This window comes from Schistocerca nitens, chromosome 7 (genome assembly GCF_023898315.1).
Source record: "Schistocerca nitens isolate TAMUIC-IGC-003100 chromosome 7, iqSchNite1.1, whole genome shotgun sequence".
Classification (NCBI taxonomy): domain Eukaryota; kingdom Metazoa; phylum Arthropoda; class Insecta; order Orthoptera; family Acrididae; genus Schistocerca; species Schistocerca nitens.
Window position 1 is genome coordinate 216,681,967 of NC_064620.1, and position 23,511 is coordinate 216,705,477.

Sequence of the window (23,511 nt, forward strand, 5' to 3'; positions counted from 1 at the left end):
AGAAGGATGTAGGTTGCAGTAGGTACTGGGAGATGAAGAAGCTTGCACAGGATAGAGTGGCATGGAGAGCTGCATCAAACCAGTCTCAGGACTGAAGACCACAACAACAACAACAATGTATATGTACGGTTGCAGGATCAAGAATGGTGTCTGTTCTTTCGGGCATGTCCTAAAGAACATACACTACACATACACTCCTGGAAATTGAAATAAGAACACCGTGAATTCATTGTCCCAGGGAGGGGAAACTTTATTGACACATTCCTGGGGTCAGATACATCACATGATCACACTGACAGAACCACAGGCACATAGACACAGGCAACAGAGCATGCACAATGTCGGCGCTAGTACAGTGTATATCCACCTTTCGCAGCAATGCAGGCTGCTATTCTCCCATGGAGACGATCGTAGAGATGCTGGATGTAGTCCTGTGGAACGGCTTGCCATACCATTTCCACCTGGCGCCTCAGTTGGACCAGCGTTCGTGCTGGACGTGCAGACCGCGTGAGACGACGCTTCATCCAGTCCCAAACATGCTCAATGGGGGACAGATCCGGAGATCTTGCTGGCCAGGGTAGTTGACTTACACCTTCTAGAGCACGTTGGATGGCACGGGATACATGCGGACGTGCATTGTCCTGTTGGAACAGCAAGTTCCCTTGCCCGTCTAGGAATGGTAGAACGATGGGTTCGATGACGGTTTGGATGTACCGTGCACTATTCAGTGTCCCCTCGACGATCACCAGTGGTGTACGGCCAGTGTAGGAGATCGCTCCCCACACCATGATGCTGGGTGTTGGCCCTGTGTGCCTCGGTCGTATGCAGGCCTGATTGTGGCGCTCACCTGCACGGCGCCAAACACGCATACGACCATCATTGGCACCAAGGCAGAAGCGACTCTCATCGCTGAAGACGACACGTCTCCATTCGTCCCTCCATTCACGCCTGTCGCGACACCACTGGAGGCGGGCTGCACGATGTTGGGGCGTGAGCGGAAGACGGCCTAACGGTGTGCGGGACCGTAGCCCAGCTTCATGGAGACGGTTGCGAATGGTCCTCGCCGATACCCCAGGAGCAACAGTGTCCCTAATTTGCTGGGAAGTGGCGGTGCGGTCCCCTACGGCACTGCGTAGGATCCTACGGTCTTGGCGTGCATCCGTGCGTCGCTGCGGTCCGGTCCCAGGTCGACGGGCACGTGCACCTTCCGCCGACCACTGGCGACAACATCGATGTACTGTGGAGACCTCACGCCCCACGTTTTGAGCAATTCGGCGGTACGTCCACCCGGCCTCCCGCATGCCCACTATACGCCCTCGCTCAAAGTCCATCAACTGCACATACGGTTCACGTCCACGCTGTCGCGGCATGCTACCAGTGTTAAAGACTGCGATGGAGCTCCGTATGCCACGGCAAACTGGCCGACACTGACGGCGGCGGTGCACAAATGCTGCGCAGCTAGCGCCATTCGACGGCCAACACCGCGGTTCCTGGTGTGCCCGCTGTGCCGTGCGTGTGATCATTGCTTGTACAGCCCTCTCGCAGTGTCCGGAGCAAGTATGGTGGGTCTGACACACCGGTGTCAATGTGTTCTTTTTTCCATTTCCAGGAGTGTATATCCCTACAATGGGGTAGAGAAACGTTATCATAGGAATGCCCATGTAGCTGTTTGCAAGTGTGCATAACCACTCAGCGAATGAAGTAGCCTGATTTGTACATGTGTGAACGTGGATGAAAGTGGATCGTCCAATGTGTGTACGAGGAAAAGCAAATCACCCGCATCCATGTAACACGGCGTAAAAATATCGGGCGCAACAAGGTCGAACAAGATCCGAAGGCGTTTCAGTCTGGAACCGCGCGACCGCTACGGTCGCAGGTTCGAATCCTGCCTCGGGCATGGATGTGTGTGATGTCCTTAGGTTAGTTAGGTTTAAGTAGTTCTAAGTTCTAGGGGACTGATGACCTCAGATGTTAAGTCCCATAGTGCTCAGAGCCATTTGAACCAAGATCCGAAGGACTGTCAGACGCAGTTAATGACAATCGGTTTCAAACCCAACAGTAACTGCTACTGTCAGTAGGGTACCTCAGAAAAAGCTGTTGTTCGTAGTGGCACGTAAAACTGTGCGTCTTCAGCGGGCCAAACAACTCAAATTGGATAGCAGATCTGTCAGCTTACAGAAAATATGGTAAAGACCATTAGGAAGCGACGATTACAGTTCTACGGTCACTACATAGAGTAGGCCGCAACAGGCTCACAAATAAAAGTTTAAGCTTAGATGAAAGGTGCCAGATTACGTTTACCAGTCAACCTTTAATCACTAAATTCGAAAAAGAGGTACAAGAATTCAGATATCAAGGAGAAATCAATGGACCGGCAGAGCTAAATCCAAAGGTAAAAAATTGTTAAAATACAAAGAGCAGGTACAAGAAAAAGTATTACGAAAGGAAAAATTACGACGTTATAATACAAATTCCTAATTCATCTGAAACCATGATAAATGGTGACAGACTCCAAACGCAAATCATTGAATAACAAGAGAGGGAAAATCTTAGGACTGAAATGTGGAAATGAAATTTGGGTAAAAAGGAAACAGACGTTCTATCAAATGACAAACGCAGTCAAGAGAGACTGGTTACAGTTTTACGGTCACCTATATAGATTTGACAACAACAAGCTCATAAAAAAATCTAAACTTAGCTTACATGCAAAAAATAACAGCTGTGTGACAGAAGTTAAGGAAGACCAAGAAAGAATTGGCGTTTATCATGAATTCTTTCAAGATAGAAGGAAACATTTGCTAAGCCTGCCCCACGAAGCTCGGGATGGACAGGAGAGCGTAAAGAGAAAAAGAGTGAACAAATGAAGAGACTCTGGGAGGAAAAGAAGGAAAAGTGTGCTAAATGAGTTCAAACAGTTCTATGGTTGCGCTCAACGAGCAAAAATTTTAAAATAAGACAGGCACAATTTCCAAATCACAATCCAGTACGGACGACGTAAGAATTCTTACTAATATCACTTCACGTGCTTCAGGTTTCACGCTAAACTGTTGATCCGGTTTCCCCAGTAGGATAAATCTGCCACGCAAGCCGTTTAAATGGGGTCCGGTTGAAAGAATTGCGCCAGGCCGTTTCCCACTGAATTTCTATTATGCAACCACTTAAGAGCTTTTTAGTTCTCTGATGGATTAGAATGATTTTCTTAGATTGTCTTCACTATACAGGGTGTACTTTTAGTGGTGATAGTACTCATCGAGACAAGAAAAATAAGTGCAGTAAACATGGGTCCAGTACATGGGTAAGCTGAGATAAGTCCAATAAATATGGGTCCAGAAATGCATCCTTTCTGAGATAAACACGTTTTTTTAGGAACTGGCGTCCATTCATGAAAGTGCACCTTTCTGCCATCCGGCGTAAGGAATTAAGCAACCTCTGAAGTATACCCGACTGTTGTTGTGCCTGATGGCACACATTGAAGACGTGACCCTGTAGTGTCCGCAAATGACTGATTGGCGTGGCGTAGACCATTACTTCAAGTGTCCCCATAATCAAAAGTCTAGGGGACTGAGGTCTGGGGAACGAGCAGGCCAAGGCGTGAAGCGCCCTGACGAATCCAGCGGTCCTGAATGTCCACATGTTAGCACACATGGTGACGAAAATGTGCTATTGCGCCATCATGGGTGAACCACATTTGTATTCGTTGCTGTAATGGCACAGTCTGCAGCAACGTAGGCAGTACATTTATGAGAAAGTCCAGTAATGCGCTCCAGTTAACTTTTGCGGCAGCACGTATGGCCCTATTAATCTATCGTCAAGTATGCCTGCCCATATGTTGGTTGAGAATCGGTGTTGATGCCCTCTTTCCTGAACTGCTTGGGGATTTGCATCTGCCCATAAAAGATGGTTATGGAAATTCACAACACCATCTCTTGTGAACTGTGCCTCATCGGTAAATAAAATCTTGGATGTGACCAGTGGATCTGCGCCCCACGTCTGCAACAGCCATTGACAGAACAGCCGTCTGCCGTGATGATCCTGTTGGCTTAGGTCCTGAACACGCTGTGGATGATAGGAGTACAGCAACTGTTCATGAAGTATCCCCGCAGATAAGAGAGTGAGACACGCCTTCTGCTGCAGCTGATCGTCCCAGGGGTTTCCTCCAACGAACGTAGCACACGCTTCTCCATGTCATGCATGCTCTCTGTTCAGGGGCCTTCCACAGTCAGTCTTTCGAGGTGCAAGGCTACCTGTGTCCCTCAGACGCTGGAAACTCTGCCGAACAGCTTACCAGAGTGCACCCTGCGCTGTGAATATTTTTCAGCGTAGGGGACGCGGGCTCTCAGTCTACGACCATTTTTTAAACCGTAGCAGAATATCATATCCGCCATTTCACTTGTCGAGTGGTAGGCTTCCAATGCTAACAAGTGATGGAACAGAGAAAATGTAAATGTACTATCCCATTTATACGTACAAACAGCGCAATAACAGTAAACACATGAATGAGTACTCTTTTGGAAGAAGGTAAAACACAATACACAGTGTTGACTGTACTGTACAATAAGGCACACAAACACGACGAAAACTCACGTAGCGTACAACACTACCCGAACCACACGACTGACTGCAGACCGCCTAATGGTAAACAGAGTACTGTGAGTAAGACATCATAATACCCTGGTGATACATTTGACGGAACGCCAATACAACGACCGTGCTAATATCTGTAGCCAAGAGTCTCGCAGCCCTTCCTATAAACACATGTATCTCGGAAAGTACGCGTTTCTCGACCCACGTGTATTGGAATTATTTTTCTTGTTTCTGTGAGTACTACCACCTCTCAAAGCCCACGCGCTAGCCGTGCGGCCTAACGCACTGCTTCCCGAGCGGGAAGGCGTGCCGGTCCCCGGAACGTATCCGCCCGGCGGATTAGTGTCGAGGTCCGGTGTGCCGGCCAGCCTGTGGATGGTTGTTGAGGCGGTTTTCCACCTGCCTCGGCGAATGCGGGCTGGTTCCCCTTATTCCGCCTCAGTTACACTATGTCAGCGATTGCTGCGCAAACACTTCTCCACGTACAAGTACATCATAATTACTCTACCACATTGGGTTTACACTCATCTGGAATGAGACGTTTCCGAGGGGGGGGGGGGTCCACTAGGGGCCGAACTGCACAATAACCCTGTGTTCGGTAGGGGGCGGCGGTGGGGTGAGTGGACTGCTGTAGCCTGTTGTGGGGTTGTGAACCACTGAGGGCCATGGCGGGGACGAAGCCTCTCCATCGTTTCTAGGTCCCCAGTTCAATACATCTACATGGATACTCTGCAAATCACATTTAAGTGCCTGGCAGACGGTTCATCTAACCACCTTCACAACTCTCTATTATTACAATCTCGTATGGCGTGCGTAAAGAATGAACACCTATATCTCTCCGTACGAACTCTAATTTCCCTTATTTTATCTTCGTGATCGTTCCTCTCTATGTAGGTCGGTGTGAACAAAATATTTTCGCATTCGGAGGAGAAAATTGGTGATTGGAATTTCGTGAGAAGATTCCGCCGCAACGAAAATCGCCTTTCTTTTAATGATGTCCAGCCCAAATCCTGTATCATTTCTGTGACACTCTCTCCCATATTTCGCGATAATACAAAACGTGCAGCCTTTCTTTGGACTTTTTCGACATACCCTCCGTCAGTCTCTCTCAAAGTATTAGGCACTTTCTTTAACACTCCGTTTATTGACATTATAATGACTTACTGAAATTTAGTTTATTTCAGTTAGAAGATTAGGGGTCTGTTTCAGATGTGTACGGTGCTAGCGTTAACCCTCCAGTGGCGCGCTTACTGGCCGAGAGTTTCGGCTCAGTGCCCTCGGACTGTTGGCTCATCAGGCGAAACGATGACGCAATCGCGAGTAACGTTCAGTTCTCCAGGAACGGCCGAGCCCAGTCCAGTCCAGCTGGCGCGGAATTTGGCTCGCTGCTCGCTTCTGCGAACGCCACCTGCCATTGAACGGCTACGCTTACCGCCAAGTGCCCTCCAATGATTGTCTACATTGTTAGACATTAGAAAGTAAAGCTGCACAATTACCCAGCCACATTCCGATAAGATGTCAAAGTGCTGCAAATTTTAGCAACTTGCTTTAAACGTACGGAAATGTAAAACTGTGTGCTTCCCAAACTGAAGGACAGTAGCACCCTTTAACGACAATATCAGTGAGGCCGCGCAGGTAGCCGCGCGGTCTCAGGCGTCTTGCCACGGTTCGCGCGGCTCCCCCCGTAGGAGGTTCGACTGCTCCCTCATGCATAGGTGTGTGTGTGTGTGTGTGTGTGTGCGTGTGTGTGCGTGTGTGTGTGTGTGTATGTGTTTGTGTGTGTGTGTGTGTGTGTGTTGTCCTTAGCGTAAGTTAGTTTAACTTAGATTAAGTAGTGTGCAAGCCTAGGGACTGATCACCTCAGCTATTTGGTCGCATACGAACTTACCACAAATTTCCAAACCAGTGAGTCACACTCAGCTACTCATACCAATAGGCTACCTGGGAGGGACGATTTATGCGGATATAAAATGCAGTGATAACAAAGACCCTGTTAAATGTAAGGCATATGTTAGGTTTCAATTCACTAGACTGATGTCGGATGGATTCCCATAGTCGTTCACACTTTCATTTTTTTTTATTTTTTGCGATTGCGTCTTGGAGTATTACTTATCAACAAACAGAACGTTCAATCTGAGATTTCTCCCTGAAGATGGGCGTTCTGTGTCGATAAAAATACATAGTCCTGTAATTCGTCCAATACTCTATAATCACTCAATACACTGGATAACTGTAATCGAATGATAAGAAGTTTTAATCATAATGTTGGTGGTTTAATTGTTTAGCTTCAACCACAGTATTAATTACTACTATGACCAGCATTTTGTTATCTAGTGGCACAGTACATATTCTGACAAAAAGAGTTTTAATCATAACGTTGGTGGTCCAATTGTTTAGCTTCAGCCACAACATTAATTAGTATTATGACCAGTATTTTATTATCTAGTGGCACAATACATATTCTGACAAAAAGAGACTGGCTGCATTATTAATTATTTCTGAAGACGGATTCAACTGTAAAATGTTCCAAAGAAAACTTTTAATTCATCGACTGTTGGTGCGCAGTTGACCAAATATGTATTCTTCCACCTTGCCGGACGGCTAATTGGCGGAGCTTTGCGTAAGCTCGCGGGAAATAATGTGGAGGAATGTTTTGAGCAGTGGAAGGAACAACTGTAGACTGCGTGGATTCAAATACGAATACAGCTCTTGCCAATTCTAACTTCGGTAAATCGAATTTCTCGATAAATCAAACAAGTTGTGGAGTCCCTTGACAAAACGTCGGTGATCGAATAAACCAAGTGTTTTGGTACGCTGGATAAAGCGAATGGAGTGTCATGACAGATCGTATCGAAAACAGTTTATACCCCAATCCGAAGTTAGCGGCTGGATAACACTCAGTAATTCGAATTGTTTTGCGAAACACTCGGTAATTCGAATTGTTTTGCGAATTGTTCAGATAGTTGCTTCGTCATGCAACTCTTTGTGACACTCGTTTTTTGTCTCAATAGTGCGTAACTTACCACAGTACATAAATCAGTTGCAAAAAGACTTCAAAGAAGTTCAAGTTTTGATGTTCGCAGAAAAAAAGCGGGTTAATGAGGTCGTGGAATGTGTAGTGCAAACAAAAGTTTGAAGAAAAAAAGGCAGTTTTTGCGAAATTATTTTTCAAAAAATAAGAAATAAAATACATTCGAGAATCACTTAAAACGCCTATGAATGATGTTCGAAATCATGTACAGCAAATGAGACGCAGGTTGAGAAGGCTCATTTCCCTTCCCGATGTTTGAAGGATTTTCTAGTGAAACATTTTTGAGACTGGAAAGTTGTTGGAACATTTTTACATCTTTGAGCGTAGATGACAGAAATATGTCAGGGCAGATACAACAGACTGCACGATCTACATAACCCACCAGACAAATATCCTCTAGCACTCTTTAAAATTATAGCATTGAAAAATTAAACATTGAACTTTAAACTCGCAACAGGCTCCTCATTTGCTGCACATGATTTGGAACATTATTCAAAGGAGCATTAATAGTTTCTCTAATCCATTTTATTTCCTACTTTTACACAAATAATTTCACAAAACATACGACCGTCTTTTAGACCTTTTTTATTTGCAGATTTTGTGCGGAAAGCGTGATCTTTTCGACCCCTCATTTAGATTTCTACTGTCTTCTGTTCTCGAAATGTCCTCAGTTTCGTTCTTGATACGAAGAAAACCATTTTAACAGTTAATTATCACACCAATGCAACTTATTACTCGCGAAACTGCTACGCCTTGAAGAGATGAATTTCTTGACATTAAGTATGTTTTTGAAAAACCAGACCTCACACTGGTCACTTTGATACCCTATTTGTCAATTTCCCACCCTTCGTTTGCCTACGAAATTTCGGACAATATCCCATTGTGTGATTCATAGCATGTCTTGTTTTCGCTCAGCTCAAACATTTGATCAAAGAAGGAAGTAGCGAAAACTTACGGGATTCTTTCATCCACACTTTCAGCAATCTTGGAACCGTTCGATCTGACTGCTGAAACTTATACGGTGCGAGAAAGTGGAAGTGCCAAGATGAAAGTTTGTTGAAATGGCTTAGTCAATGTAGGGGACAAAAAATACCAGTCGAAGGTTATACGCTTAAAAAAAGCTAACTCACTTGCTGTTAGCCTCGGCACTGAAACGTTCGTCGCTGGTGAGCGGTAGCACACTAACTATAAAGATGATTTGCGGAGAAATTGCGGGCGTTGATGACACAGATTGTTTAGCATGGAGAAAAGAATGAAACAGAAGTTTTCTTTTGTATTCCATGAAATTTGTGTGTGTCTTTAATTTCAAATGTTAAAGTAAATGAAAAATAACTAAAACGTAATTTGAAGGCGGTAGCGCAAGCCGTTGACCGGGTTATTAACCTGACTGCAGCTAAAGGACAGCTTTTCTTTGCCACTGCAGTAGGAAGGGGAGGGTGGCGGGGCCATCGCCCCGATCGCCTTTTAGATCCGAACTAGATCCCCGATACCCATTTGATAGCAGGCCATCATGGAGCAAATGGAGTGAGGAAAAATTCCCGCCCTTATCCGTTATCGAAACCGTGACCTCCAGGGCCGGTGTCTAGCGCTCTACTCGCTAGACCACCGCGGCCTCGAAAAATAATTAAGGAATTTAAAATCAACATTCTTTTAAGTATTGTTTTAGTTATTACTTTTTGCTTCCTTTTATAAAGGAAGGAAAATGTTATTGAAAGTACAGTAGCGTTTTTGAACATACTCTTATTTCGAGGGTTTTTCTGATTCCACTTTGGTCTGTCAAGTTTCCGTTAAATCGAACTCTGAACTATTTGAATTTTTTGTTAGGTCCCTAGTTCGAGATATCGAGACTGGACTGTAGGTCCTAGCTCAGGCTCGTCCAAACTGTGCCCCTGGGGCGCTAGCGCCCGCGATCGGCCGCGGCCAGCGCCCCGGGCGAATTCGTGAGTTGTCGCAGTGGCCAAGCCGTGACGCTTAGCTGGCCGTGCGGACCGGCCGCCGAGCCTCGCCATGCCGCTGTACGCAAATATTTGCAATAGATAAAAATTTATTTTGCGACGACACATCGCTGTCCTTTTCAGCGGAACTGGGGGAAAACGCATCTAAAACCAATCTTTTTAGTTCGTTTTTTTATTTGAGTTTCAATGAATGAAACGATTAATTGTTAAAGTGGTAAAAGTGTTTTAAAAACAGGATTGTACAAAAATAATTGTATGTTCTTTATTGGCGTGGTACGAGCAGGAAACAGGTGGACAAAGTCTGTGTGCAGGTTACAAATGATCACTGAGAATTAGGAAAGCAGGGAAACCCTTTGCTGCTGGGAATCTCATCAAGGATTGCCTGGTCGACTCGGCGGCTTGTATTTGTCCACCAGACCTCACGGAAAAATTTGAAAAAATAGCTCTTTCGCCTCAAACTGTTGCTCACAGAGTCGAAGATATGGTCTCAGATATGGAGCAGCAATTAATGTAGAGAGCGGCAAACTTCATTTCACTTTCTAACGCTCTTGACGAGTCCGCGGACGTTGCGGACATATCTCATATTCATTCGAAATGTCGACCACAATCTGCGTGTCACCGAAGAATTTCTCGATCTTATACCATTAAAAGACACAACCACGGGTTTGGATATTTTTGTAGCAGTGGAAAACGTGTTAGAGTCAATGGGTTTAAATTGGGAACGCCTGACCAGTGTAACAAGGGATGGAGCCCCTGCGCTACGAGAGATACGCACTGGATTTCTGAGTTACGTGAGGTCAAAAATGGCTGAAGTTGGCTGTTTCTTATTCGAGACAGTTCATTGTCTGATACACCAGGAGGCACTTTGTGCGAAGATTGTCAACATAAAAAATGTTATGGACACAGTTCTTCAAACGGTTAATTATCTTCGCTCGCATGGACTCACACATCGCCAATTTAAAGAATTTCTGGCTGATATCGAAGCAGAATACCCCGACATCGCATACCACACTGAAGTAAGATGACTGAGCAGAGGAAAGGTGCTTCATCGGTTTTTCTCCTTGAGGGGCGAAATAAATACCTTTTTGGAAATGAAAGGACGTCCAGAAGAATTACTTTGTGATCCTAAGTGGGTGGCGAATTTGGCTTTTTTGAGTGACCTTACTGGTCATTTAAATACTTTTGAACATTTCACTCCAACGCGAAAATCACTATGCCATTGATTTAGTGCAGACGATTCAAGCATTAAAAAAATCTTATTTTGTGGGAAAAACAATTGCGCGAGAAGAATTGTGGACACTTTCCTGTACTAGACAGCGTTAAAGAAGATGTGGATTTTTCAGATTATGTTGCAGTCATTTGCAAATTACAAGAACGGTTTGAAAACAGATTTTTGGAGATAAGTGAGCTTCAATCGGTCTTAGATATATTTGTTCGCCCGTTTTCCCTTCGGCATAGGACGCCTCACAAGTGCTTCAGGTAGAGCTGATTGACCTGCAGTGAGATATCCACCTGCAACCCCTCTTTATCATGTGTAAAACTTTGGATGACTTTTACAGCTGTCTTCCACGAGGGAAATATCCTCTTTTGCACAAGCACGCGGCCTATGTTCTCTCAATGTTTGGTTCCACGTATATCTGTGAGCGTTTTTTCTCTCTTTTAGAGCTTGCTAAAACTACGAATCGTTCATTGAGGTTATCAGTTTCAGGGAATATTGTACCAAACATGACAAAACCGCATCCTCGAAAAAGAAAAAAGTGTAAAATGTTAATTGTCTTCTTTAACAATGTCGACTGTAAGAATTAAAGAGCTTTAAAACCTTAATTCTATTTTTAATAAGTTTTGAAACTTGGTCGGTTAAAATTATTACGTACAAAACAGCAAACTAAAGATGCGGGTTCTAAACTCTGAAAAGGGATACAAAGAGATATAGCCCGAAGTATAACAAAAAATATTTACTTGCAACTGCTAACAGTAAGAATTAGACTCTATATCCCTTACATAAAGTTATTTCTAAAATAGAATATTTATGACTCCAGTTCATTTGCGAAACTAATATATTTTTCAGAAGACGCCTATTGTACACATGACGAGTGCGCATGTGCAGTACTAATAGAATGAACCTGTGGGTCAGAAAACAACTAAGATGTTCTTCGATTCTTGTTTTGGATATTGTTGTCTAAAGCTTTGCGTAGTAATTCTGCCACACGAACACTAGTTGTTATCTGAACGGTAAATGGTTTGCTTGTTTTACGGCTCATCGGCCTCCTACAGGGATGCGCTTCCTCTGTTATTTTGTTTGCGTTGGATCTGACTGCGGGACAGTCCGGCGCACAGCAGTGCTGTGCGGTCTCACTCGCCCCGCAGCTCTCTCTCTCTTTCTCGTATGCCGACACCAGCGACACACGGTCGCGGACGGGGCGCTCAACTACACTGCCTGGCGCCCGCGGGCGCAATTCTTTGATGAGCCTGTCCTACTTTGAAGGCGATCATCAGTAACTGAACATAGAATGAAATTTTCGCTCTACAGCGGAGTGTGCGCTGATATGAAACTTCCTGGCAGATTAAAACTGTGTGCCGGACCGAGACTTGAACTCGGGACCTTTGCCTTTCGCGGGCAAGTGCTCTACCGACTGAGCTGCCCAAGCACGAGTCACGCCCCGTCCTCACAGCTTTAATTCCGCCAGTACCTCGTCTTCTACCTTCCAAACTTTACAGAAGCTCTCCTGCGAACTTTGCAGGACTAGCACTTCTGGAAGAAAGGATATTGCGGATACATGGCTTAGCCACAACCTGGGTGATGTTTCTAAAATGAAATTTTCACTCTACAGCGGAGTGTGCGCTGAGTCTCGATCCGGCACACAGTTTTAATCTGCCAGGAAGTTTCAATAACTGAACACATTCGGTAATTAGTAAAATCTGTAGCATCAGTCTCGATTTGTTTCCTGTACGTCGTAAGACTAAGAGATGTATCATAAAATTTTAATTATCTCTTCGAACAAATTGAATTAAATGATTAGTTTTTTGTTTTCTGGCAGGCACGTTGGAACAAACCTGCTTCCTTCTGCAGAAGCATCTTCCGTTCTTCTCTGTAGCTGCGCTGGCTCCAAAACTAGTTGAAAGAAGTTCTACTAACAGTCTGTAGCAATATTGTGTTCGAAACCAATGGTGTCTCTTGGTTTAAAGCACTCGCTGACAGTCTCTGCTCTCACATATAGTTCAAACTAAAGGAAACCGGATTGCTGCCTACAGCAGTAGTTCCTAAACTGTTAAATGGTCGTAGTGCAGTAACACAACACAATCCAGTAGTTCAAAATGGTTCGCATGTGGCAAAAATTTTCAGTTCATCATATCACTGTCCTCATATGCATTTAAGGTATTCGAAACAATTAAAATAGTGCACAAAAATAATCAGTAAGTCCATCAACACGCTCTGCTATCCAGTCATTGGTGACAGAAGTCAATAATGACTCTGTTCCTCTAGTAATATCTCTCTCGGAATTAATTAGTAATTATTGTCATAGAAGTCATGAATCAAACTTACGAAAACGAACTGTATGCAGTATATACGAATATTTCAGAATGCTGGCTATCAGACTACGGCATATTGTTCACAAGAGACGTAGATGTTGCTCGTTTTACTCTCAGCCGCAGACTGCCTCACCTTAGAATTGCTGCGTCTGTACATAGTTTCGCCTATGAACAGTGTCTTTTACACCACTCACTATTGACGGCATCCATCTTAAATAAAATATTTATGACCGTCATAATATTGAACTTTCTAATCAGTGTGTTAATTAACAAACGATGCACGTCAAGTGAAACATAAAAAATGTATCAACGAAATTATAGCTCCAAAGTTCAGAATCTGGCAGTAATTTGTAACCGAAGTTAGCAATGGTCTAGAGATTTAATGTTAATTAATTCGAAAGATAATTAGTTTCAGACAGATACCTTACGGAAAAGTCGGAGATATGTACTTTCAAATGACAGGCGTTAATATCCTGAAATATGTTTCCTACTGCTCACTAAATATGTAACGTGGAACTGTATTAACCTTTTCAATTAACATTATTTCATTATTACGAAGTTTCTGAGTTAATTAATCAGATCATTGCAACATTGTTAGCAAGTAGTACATAAAGAGCAATGCAATTCAATGAGATTAGGATTATTTATGAGTCTGAAATTACTATGCACTCACTGGGTACTAGGTACACTATCATATTGTCATTACAGAGGCAAAGGTGGAAAAATGGGCCCCTGCTGGTATATGGACCCCCTACATATTTGGAAGTACAGGCCATGAATTCTAGAGGAGAGCACATGAACTACTAGAACTAGTTGCCAAACTTCACTGTAGAGTGTGCAGACGTAGTAGCTGTCATGGTTTGTGAGTAGTTGTGCTGTGAATTTTTTCGCTGTCATCAAAAGTTTGAAAGTTAGTGTTTATTTGAATAAAACTCAAATTTCTAACATGTTATTACTAAAACTAAGGTAAGGTACGTATTTGGCTTGTTGTTGGGATGCCGTTTTACATTAATTAACGTCGGTTGCGAACCAAACTAACCGTAGGCAAAATCGTTTATCCCAAGATGTCGAGGGTGGATACATGGGCCCCTTTTGCTGCTGGTATTATGGGCCCCGTAAAATCAATCAGATTTTATGGGACCATTTACAAATATTGCTACTCTTTATGTTTCAGATGCCTCGAAGACATCTTGCACCACCAAAAAAATCGAAACGGCAATCGTAGGACAAAGCAAATATGTCAAATGCTATTGTAGCTATTAAAGAGAAAAAAATTGGGTTGAAAAAAGCGGTTAAAGTGTACTTTGTCCCTCGTTCTACGCTCCAAAGGCTTTCACGAATCGATAAGCCTGTCGAAGAAATAGTTAATATTAAACTGGGCCGTCCACCGGTTTTACCACAGGGACTTGAGGACGAACTGGTTAAATATCTTCTCATTATAGAATCCAAATTCTACAGCCTTACCAGAAATGATGTCAGGCGCATGGCCTACCAGCTTTGTACAAGAAATAAAATCCCTCATCCATTTGTAAAGGGCGAAGTTTCTGGTCGAACTTGGTTTGACCATTTTATGTCACGGCACAAAAATATTCTGTCTATTTTGAAGCCATCCACATCTTCGATTTCACGTGCTAATGAGTTTAATAAACAAGCTGTCAACAATTTCTTCAGTTTACTTGAAGCTGCGTTCAGTAAGTATAAATATCCTGCAGACAGAGTTTTTAATGTAGACGAATCAAAAAATGGCTCTGAGCACTATGGGACTTAACTGCTGAGGTCATCAGTCCCCTAGAACTTAGAACTACTTAAACCTAACTAACCTAAGGATATCACACACATCCATGCCCGAGGCAGGATTCGAACCTGCGACCGTAGCGGTCGCGCGGTTCCAGAATGTAGCGCCTAGAACCGCTCGACCACCCCAGCCGGCAGACGAGTCAGGTCTTAGTGTCGTTCAAAGAAAAATTTCTCGTGTCATCGGCCTGAGGGAAAAAAGGCAAGTTGGTGCATTATCTGCAGCTGAAACAGGATCACTTGATGCTTATGTGTGCGACTTTTGTGAATAGACTAGGCGTAGGATGTGAAAATCATCCCACCAGTAGACTAATTAACAATGTTCAGAGTGAATCTTTCTTTCATTATACACAAAAATTAAATAAAATTATTTTTTCAAATTTTTGTCTCTTTTTATTTCAAACTACCTCGGGGCCCATATTACCAGCACAAATTCTTGACGCAACAAACTGCAGACTATCAGGAAAAATAAAATTTTGTTTTAACTATTAAAAAGTTGAACCAAAACATGTCGCAACTATTTGCAGGACATACTAGAGAAATGCTTTATGTTAATTTCAGGTGATTATACTAAAAATATAAGGTGTTATATAAAAAAAAACAAAGTAGGGGCCCATTTATCCACCTTTACCTCTAATAGTTTAGGAAAAAATTTAGAAAATCTTGGGAGGCCGAAAAACAGCAGATGAGACTGGATACTCAACTTGCTTCGTCTCAGCATGTGTGCAGTCTGGTACACATTGAATGTTTTGCGTCAAAGTGTCGCAGCACCGCGCTAGGAGCGCCAAAACGAAATTGTTCAGCCCGCTGAGAACGTATGAGTGAGGTGATTCGTTTTCTGCATTTGAAGGAGAGTAACACTGCAACAATCCATGGTGAACTGGTGGAAGTGCATGGCAACAATGCGCCCTCAAACGACGCAGAGGTCATGCGGCACCGAAAATTCCATGCTCTGAATGCTGAAGAACGAAGTCGATGACCATCCTCTGTGTGGAACTGTAAATCAGAAGAGACGTGAGGATCCTGGTGCTCGAAAATCACCGCATCGTAGTCGAGGCGAAACTAAGAGTAGACAAGCTGTCATGGGTTACTTTTACCATATCTGGGTTTCACAAATGTATTACTCTGACCGCATGACAAAGGAGCAAGGAGAGCAGCGGAAACGTGAATTCGCCATCGCTGGAAAGGGCAAAGACCCCATCATCATAGGCAAGCTGATGCTTAGTATTTTTTGAGGCTGTCTTGGTGTAGTGCCAACAGGTTAGTGGAAGACCATGAGCTTCACGACAGTGCTCCACCTCTTTCATCGCAGGCCAGTCACACATGCTGCTTTTTTGAGCTTTCAAATATGGCCTCACCACCCTATATTCGCCTACCATGGCGCCCAGTCACTTCTTCTTTTTCCTGGGATCAGAAAACCATTGCGTGGTAGACATTTGCAGAATGAGGAGTTGGGACTATTTCTTAATCAGCCAAAATGTAGACTTCTACAACAAGTTCTCCGCCAGGTCATCCACTGTTCATATAATGTGTCACATTCGAGGGTGAATGTACAGAGGAAGACCAACACCATCACCAAGTTTTGATTTTTCCCAGGTGATGATTACACCTTTATGTCTGTCCATGGGCGTCCGCAGAAATTTATCCATGGGTGGAAGAGGGTGGCGGGGAGAGAATAAAATTGTCATTCTGGTTATAAATGAGTTGGTCGCTTTAGATATTTGCCATGCCATAAGTCTTACATTTTACTGGTGACACAGAAAAGTCCTTATATTCCAGAGATCTCTGTAACGAATATAATGAATAAGAACTCTTTATTCCAAGAGGGGGTGGGGGTGGGGGGGGGGCAAGTGCCCTTTTGCACCCCGCCCCTCTCCTTTTACCCTTGCAGATGCCACTGTGGTCCGTTGTAAACTACTCGTCACTACCTTCGAGTTGATCCATTTTGATGAAACTTCTCAATACGTATAGGCTGTTCGAGGTAAAGAAGAAAAAAAACGGTTAATCACTAATACAATGCAAGAAATATTTGTTTGTAATATAGTGTGTGGCAAAAAAACTGTCTGTTTTAATTCGTCTCTAAAAGTGAAATGATATTATTGGCAACACTGATAGTTTGTTATATGTTTCAGGTAGGTGCGCCATTTGCCGAGATGGGATGCTGGAGTGGGCCTGAACGTGCTATGGCTGTGAAGGCCTTTTACAAAAGCGGTGTCTGTGTTGCTGCTGCTATACGGGGCTACCGTTGACATTTCACCCTTAGACGGAACGATCCTGTACCATCGGCACAAGCGATCAGGTTATGGGTGACAAACTTCGAAGCAACAAGAACTGCACTTAAGCTGAAATCTCCAGGAATGTCCAGAAGTTGTCGCTCCCAGGAACGAATAGAGGAAGCGGAAAATGTTGTAACCAACAGTCAAAGCGTACTGTGGGACAGGCTGCAGCAGTGGTGGGAATGTCCAGTCGTAGTGTGCACAGAATTTTATGGAATAATTTACAGTTGCAGCCGTACAAGGTACAGGTTTTGACAACACTTTAATCATATAAGTGACTTACTGCTTGTTGAATTGTTGACTAAAATTAGGGACGATTAAGGATTCTTAAATTTTCTATGAGTGAATGACGAGGCACATTTTCATATCAGTGGTTATGTGAACAAACAAAACTGCTGTTACTGGTTCGAGGATAATCCTCACGAACTCCATCACGCCCCTTGTGTCGTGTATGGTGTATTAAACTGGGGCCCTAGAAACGACGTAGAGGCTTCGTTCCCGCCGTAGCCCTCAGTCGTTCACAACCCCACAACAGGCTATGGCAGTCCCCCACTCCACGAACCCAGGGTTATTGTGCGGTTTGGTCCCCAGTAACACGCCCCCCCTCCCCCCTCCCCCTCCCCCATCCCCTCCCCCCTCCCCTCTGCCCCCTCCCCACCTCCACCATCCCCCCCCCCCCCCCCCCCCCCCCGGGAACGTCTCATACCAGACGAGTGTAACCTCAAACGTTTGCGTGGTAGAATTGGTGTACACGCACGTGCAGACAGTTTTTTTTTGCAGCAATCACCGACATAGTGTAACTGAGTTGGAATAAGGGGAACCAGCCCACATTCGCCTAGGCAGATGAGAAACAGCCTTAAAAACCATTCCAGGCTGGCCACCACACCGGATCTCGACACTAATCCGCCGGGCAGATTCTTGCCGGGGACCGGCACGCCTTCCCGCTCGGGAAGCAGCGCGTTACATTGGGCGGCTAGCTGGGCACGCTATCAGAAAGTCAGAGTCGCGCGCTGTTCCTTCAGTGAGCATAATCGGCCCTTCTTTTTAGGATGAATATGGTCGAGCAACCACAATCACATCTCAGCGGTAGGCTGCCATGGTTCATGCATTCCGTGCAACTCAACCTGGACTGTTTCCTGCAAATGAGTATTGGTTTCAGCGTGTGGTGCTACGTCTCATGGTGCTCAAATTTCGGTGTGCAGTGTGTTTAGTAACCAGATGACTTCAAGGAATGGGGACATTTTGTGGCTCCCCAGATCTGCCTTCCTATCGGCCTGTCATTGCTTCCTTTGGGGGTTCCTGAAACAGCGTTTATGCTAGACGTGCACACGTAATTGCGGAACTGAAAGACACCATTGGTGAAGAAATCAGAAACATTCCTATACAAATGCGAGAACGGAAGTACCGAGAACGATTTGAACTGCAGATTGTCAACGTAGCAATGGTGGTCATGTACAAAACACAATTTTCAAAACTAGAACAATGCATGAAATGGCAATACCTAAGGGTTTCGCTATTGTGATTGAAAATGTTTCACAACATAACCTCTGGTCTGTTTCGCTATATGAGGGGAGTTTGAAAAGTCCGTGCAAAAATAAAAACTACTTACGTGTTTGTGGTAAACATTTTTTTATTTTTCGACATAGTCTCCCTTCGTCCAACGCTGTTCTAATTAGTTGATCCCTTCCGAATAACAGGAATTGTCCAAGTCTGCAAAATAGCTATTAGTTGCTGCAACCACCTCCTCATTTGAATAAAATCATTGTCCCACCAGCCATTTATCCAAATTGGGGAGCAAATAGTAGTCCAAGGGAGCCAAGTCTGGAAAATAGGAGGGATGTGAAACGAGTTTGAATCCTATTTCCATTAATTTTGCAACCACAACTGCTGAGGTGTGTGCTGATGTATTGTCGTGATGGAAAAAGACTTTAGTGCGGTCCAATCGCCGGCGTTTTTCTTGCAGCTCGGTTTTCAAAGGTCTGATAACGATGAATAGAATGCACCTGTAATAGCTTTACCCTTTTCCAGATAGTCGATGAGGATTATCCCTTGCGAATCTCAAAAGACAGTCGCCATAACCTTTCCGGCCGAAGGAGTGGTCTTCGCCTTTTTTGGTGTAGGTTCTCCCTTGGTAACCCATTCTTTAGAGTTTAGATTGTTGTTTGGTCTCAGGAGTATAGTAATGTATACAGGTTTCATCCACAGTGACGAAACGACGCTCAAAGTCCTGTGGATTCTTCCTAAACAACTGCAGACAATCCTTGCAACACTTCACTCGATTCCGTTTTTGGTCAAGCGTGAGCAATCATGGAACCCATCTTGCGGATAGCTTTCTCATGTCCAAATGTTTATGCAAAATATTATGTACCCATTCATTCTAGATGCCCATTGCACTAGCAATCTCACAGTCTCATGCACCTTAACTCTTCTGTCATCCATCACTATATCATGGGTTTTATCAATGATTTCTGGAGTTGTAGCCTCCACAGGGCGTCCACAACGTTCAGCATCACTTGTGCCCATATGGCCACTCCGAAAGTTTTGAAACCACTTATAAACTGTTCTAATCGAAGGTGCAGAGTCACCGTAATGTTTAGCAAGCTTCTCTTCAGTCTCCTGAGGCGTTTTGCCTTTCATAAAGTAGTGTTTAATCACCACACAAAATTCATTTTCGTCCATTTTTTGACAATCACTCGACTTCCTTGATTCGCCCGAATGGCAAACACAAAGAAATAGACCAATATGGCTGAAACTTGGTGTGCGTTCTTTCCAAAGATGCTACTAACTAAACATGACCTCGATACGCGCCGGTGGTGCCATCTCTCGGACTTGTCGCTATATGGAAACCGGCCTGTTTTTCTACCAGGACTTGTAGGAAGAAAGCAGTTTGCTACTATTTCTACTTTTTACCGCTACTTTTTACTGTTCTACTATTAGTTGCTGCAACCACCTCCTCTTTTGAATAAAATCATTGTCCCGCCAGCCATTTATTCAAATTGGGGAACAAATAGTAGTCCAAGGGAGCCAAGTCTGGAAAATAGGGCGGATGTGAAACGAGTTTGAATCTACTTTTTAGTGTTCGGTATCTCAGTCGTTAAAAGCTGAACCCTTATAGGTTCAGCCTGTATGTGGTTCTTTTAAGATCCCTTTTCTTAGGGACGGGTGGAGGTATCAAGTTGAAATTTATGTCGCATACTAAGTTGTACGGTCCCTTGGTGGTGTGAAAAATTTAAGCTTCTAAGTCAATGCAGTCAAAAGATACGGCCATTTATGTCACGTACTTGGATACTCGTAAACTTACTCATCAGAACCTACACAGGGTGAACATTAATAAAACCGACAAACTGCAGGGACGGATTCCTGACTGGAAATGGAGGAAAAAATGTCGTAACACCACGATGGTAGGCCACTTGCCTGGAGCTTGTACTAGGGTTTGTCTCAATATCCTATTCAAACATGCCCCCCAAATCTGGTGTAAGCGCAGTCGGCTGCCTCCCTACACGTTCGTCTGTCTGAAAAGACCCATGATCACACAAACGTGTGAAATGTTGTGTAATGTGGTTGGTGTCTGCGAGGGTAATCGTTTTGGTATAGCTGTGCTACCCCTCCACTGTTTCCATCTGCTTGCTCGTACGCAAACACCATCGCGGCTTGTTCCTGACGTGAATACCGGACCATTCTGCTGCTTACAGTACGCTGCGTCAACCACACTGCCTGCAACACGCAAGGAACTCAAGGCACGTGGTCAGAGGAACTGTCATTCGACAGCGCCATCTAACGTGGCAAAGACGCATTTCTCGACACATGTTCTTAGGGCCTTTTCTTCTCCATTTCCAGTCAGGAATCCGTCCCTGCAGTTTGTCGGCTTTATTAATCTTCACGCTGTAGATGAACTATATACAGGGTGTTACAAAAAGGTACGGCCAAACTATCAGGAAACATTCCTCACACACAAAGAAAGAAAATATGTTATGTGGACATGTGTCCCGAAACGCTTAACTTCCATGTTAGAGCTCATTTTATTACTTCTCTTCAAATCACATTAATCATGGAATGGAAACACAGAGCAACAGAACGTACCAGCGTGACTTCAAACACTTTGTTACAGGAAATGTTCAAAATGTCCTCCGTTAGCGAGGATACATGCATCCACCCTCCGTCGCATGGAATCCCTGATGCCCTGATGCAGCCCTGGAGAATGGCGTATTGTATCACAGCCGTCCACAATACGAGCACGAAGAGTCTACACTGGACTCGCATTCGGGAGGACGACGGTTCAATCCCGTCTCCGGCCATCCTGATTTAGGTTTTCCGTGATTTCCCTAAATCGTTTCAGGCAAATGCCGGGATGGTTCCTTTGAAAGGGCACAGCCGATTTCCTTCCCAATCCTTCCCTAACCCGAGCTTGCGCTCCGTCTCTAATGACCTCGTTGTCGACGGGACGTCAAACACTAACCACCACCACCACCGCGAAGAGTCTCTACATTTGGTACCGGGGTTGCGTAGACAAGAACTTTCAAATGCCCCCATAAATGAAAGTCAAGAGCGTTGAGGTCAGGAGAGCGTGGAGGCCATGGAATTGGTCCGCCTCTACCAATCCATCGGTCACCAAATCTGTTGTTGAGAAGCGTACGAACACTTCGACTGAAATGTGCAGGAGCTCCATCGTGCATGAACCACATGTTGTGTCGTACTTGTAAAGGCACATGTTCTAGCAGCACAGGTAGAGTATCCCGTATGAAATCATGACAACGTGCTCCATTGAGCGTAGGTGGACGAAACTAAAATGAGCTCCAACATGGAAATTAAGCGTTTCCGGACACATGTCCACATAACATGTCTTCTTTATTTGTGTGTGAGGAATGTTTCCTGAAAGTTTGGCCGTACCTTTTTGTAACACCCTGTAGATACAATAATGAAGCTTGTACGGGATCATTAGAGCGCGAGTCCTTGTCGCGCTTGTGCTTTTTTTGCATGTAGACACTCATGTTACCTCGGAATACCCCCTGATGCTATCTTTTGCCCTACATAAGTGGAGAAATCAGCTGACGTGTTGTCTGTTGTGCGCAGCATACCTGCGCGCGGGCGGTCTGAACGTGCTGGTGGTGGACTGGGGCTACCTGGCGCCGTCGCCCTGCTACCTGGCCGCCGTGCTCAACACGCTGCACGCCGGACGCTGCCTCGCCGCCATGCTGCAGCGGCTCCAGGTGCGTCACCAAACACCCTCCCTGGGGCACAGCGGGTTAACAATGGAAACACAAAAAACACATCATGTTACCATTCCTGGTAGGTGAAGGAAAGCCAGTGGCACTAAAAACAGCTTCTAGCCGTTTCAGAATGGATAAATACAGGTCCTGAATGGCTTTCAAGGGAATCTAAGAGTTCCTGCAAGATATTGCAAGTTCAGGTAACGATTATGGAGGTGGATACTTTCTCTCCAAAGTAGACCACCAAGCCTGAATAAATTTAGATCTGGTGACTGCGGAAGTCAGGAGAGATGCGAAATCCAAATTTGTGCGCACAGTCCGCAGCTCGTGGTCGTGTGGTAGCGTTCTCGCTTCCCACGCCCGGGTTCCCGGGTTCGATTCCCGGCGGGATCAGGGATTTTCTATGCCTTTTGATGACTGGGTGTTGTGCGGTGTCCTTAGGTTAGTTAGGTTTAAGTAGTTCTAAGTTCTAGAGGACTGATGACCACCGATGTTAAGTCCCATAGTGCTCAGAGCCATTTGAACCATTTTTTTCGTGCGCACAAAACCAGTTCTGGACGATGCCTGCTGTGTGAAGAGGGGCCCTGCCGTCTCGGGACACAGCATCACCATTGGGGAACGAACACTGTGCCTTGGGACCTGATCAGCCAAAAATGGTCACATAATCCTTGTCAGGAACATTCTCCTGACTAAAGGTGGTGCCCGTGGAACACCACGATATGGCTGCCCAAATCATTACCGAATCCTTGTCATGTTTCACTCTTGGGTCGGAATCGTAGCCAGAAGTTTGAGAGAGTGTGAAACAAGACTCATCCCACCAGATGACTTCGTGCCATTCTCCATAGTCCAGGTTTTATTGCCTCAGCACCACATTTTCCTGATATGGACACTTGCATCACAGATGAGTGGTTTTGGAATTCCAGTTCACCCTGCAGTTCCCTACTTATGGAGCTGCCTCAATGTTTGGTGCCAACAGCGTTCGTGAGTGCAACATTCGGTTCTACAGTGACTTTTGCACTGTCGTCCTCTATTTTTCTTCAGACTCCTCTTCAGTCACCGGCAGTCACGATCACTCCCCCCCTCCCTCCCCCCCCCCCCCCAAAAAAAAACCCACACACACATACACGTTCGTC

General features: G+C 44.7%; 1 protein-coding gene across 1 annotated transcript in view; it reads left to right on the forward strand.

The window, feature by feature from the left end:
• The window catches only part of LOC126194871 (pancreatic triacylglycerol lipase-like), a 247,020-nt gene that overhangs the window by 115,004 nt on the left and 108,505 nt on the right, over window positions 1-23,511 (forward strand). Inside the window, exon 4 of the mRNA XM_049933215.1 lies at window positions 22,242-22,378. Coding sequence (XP_049789172.1) covers window positions 22,242-22,378 — 137 coding nt within the window. The remainder of the gene's footprint in view (window positions 1-22,241; window positions 22,379-23,511) is intronic.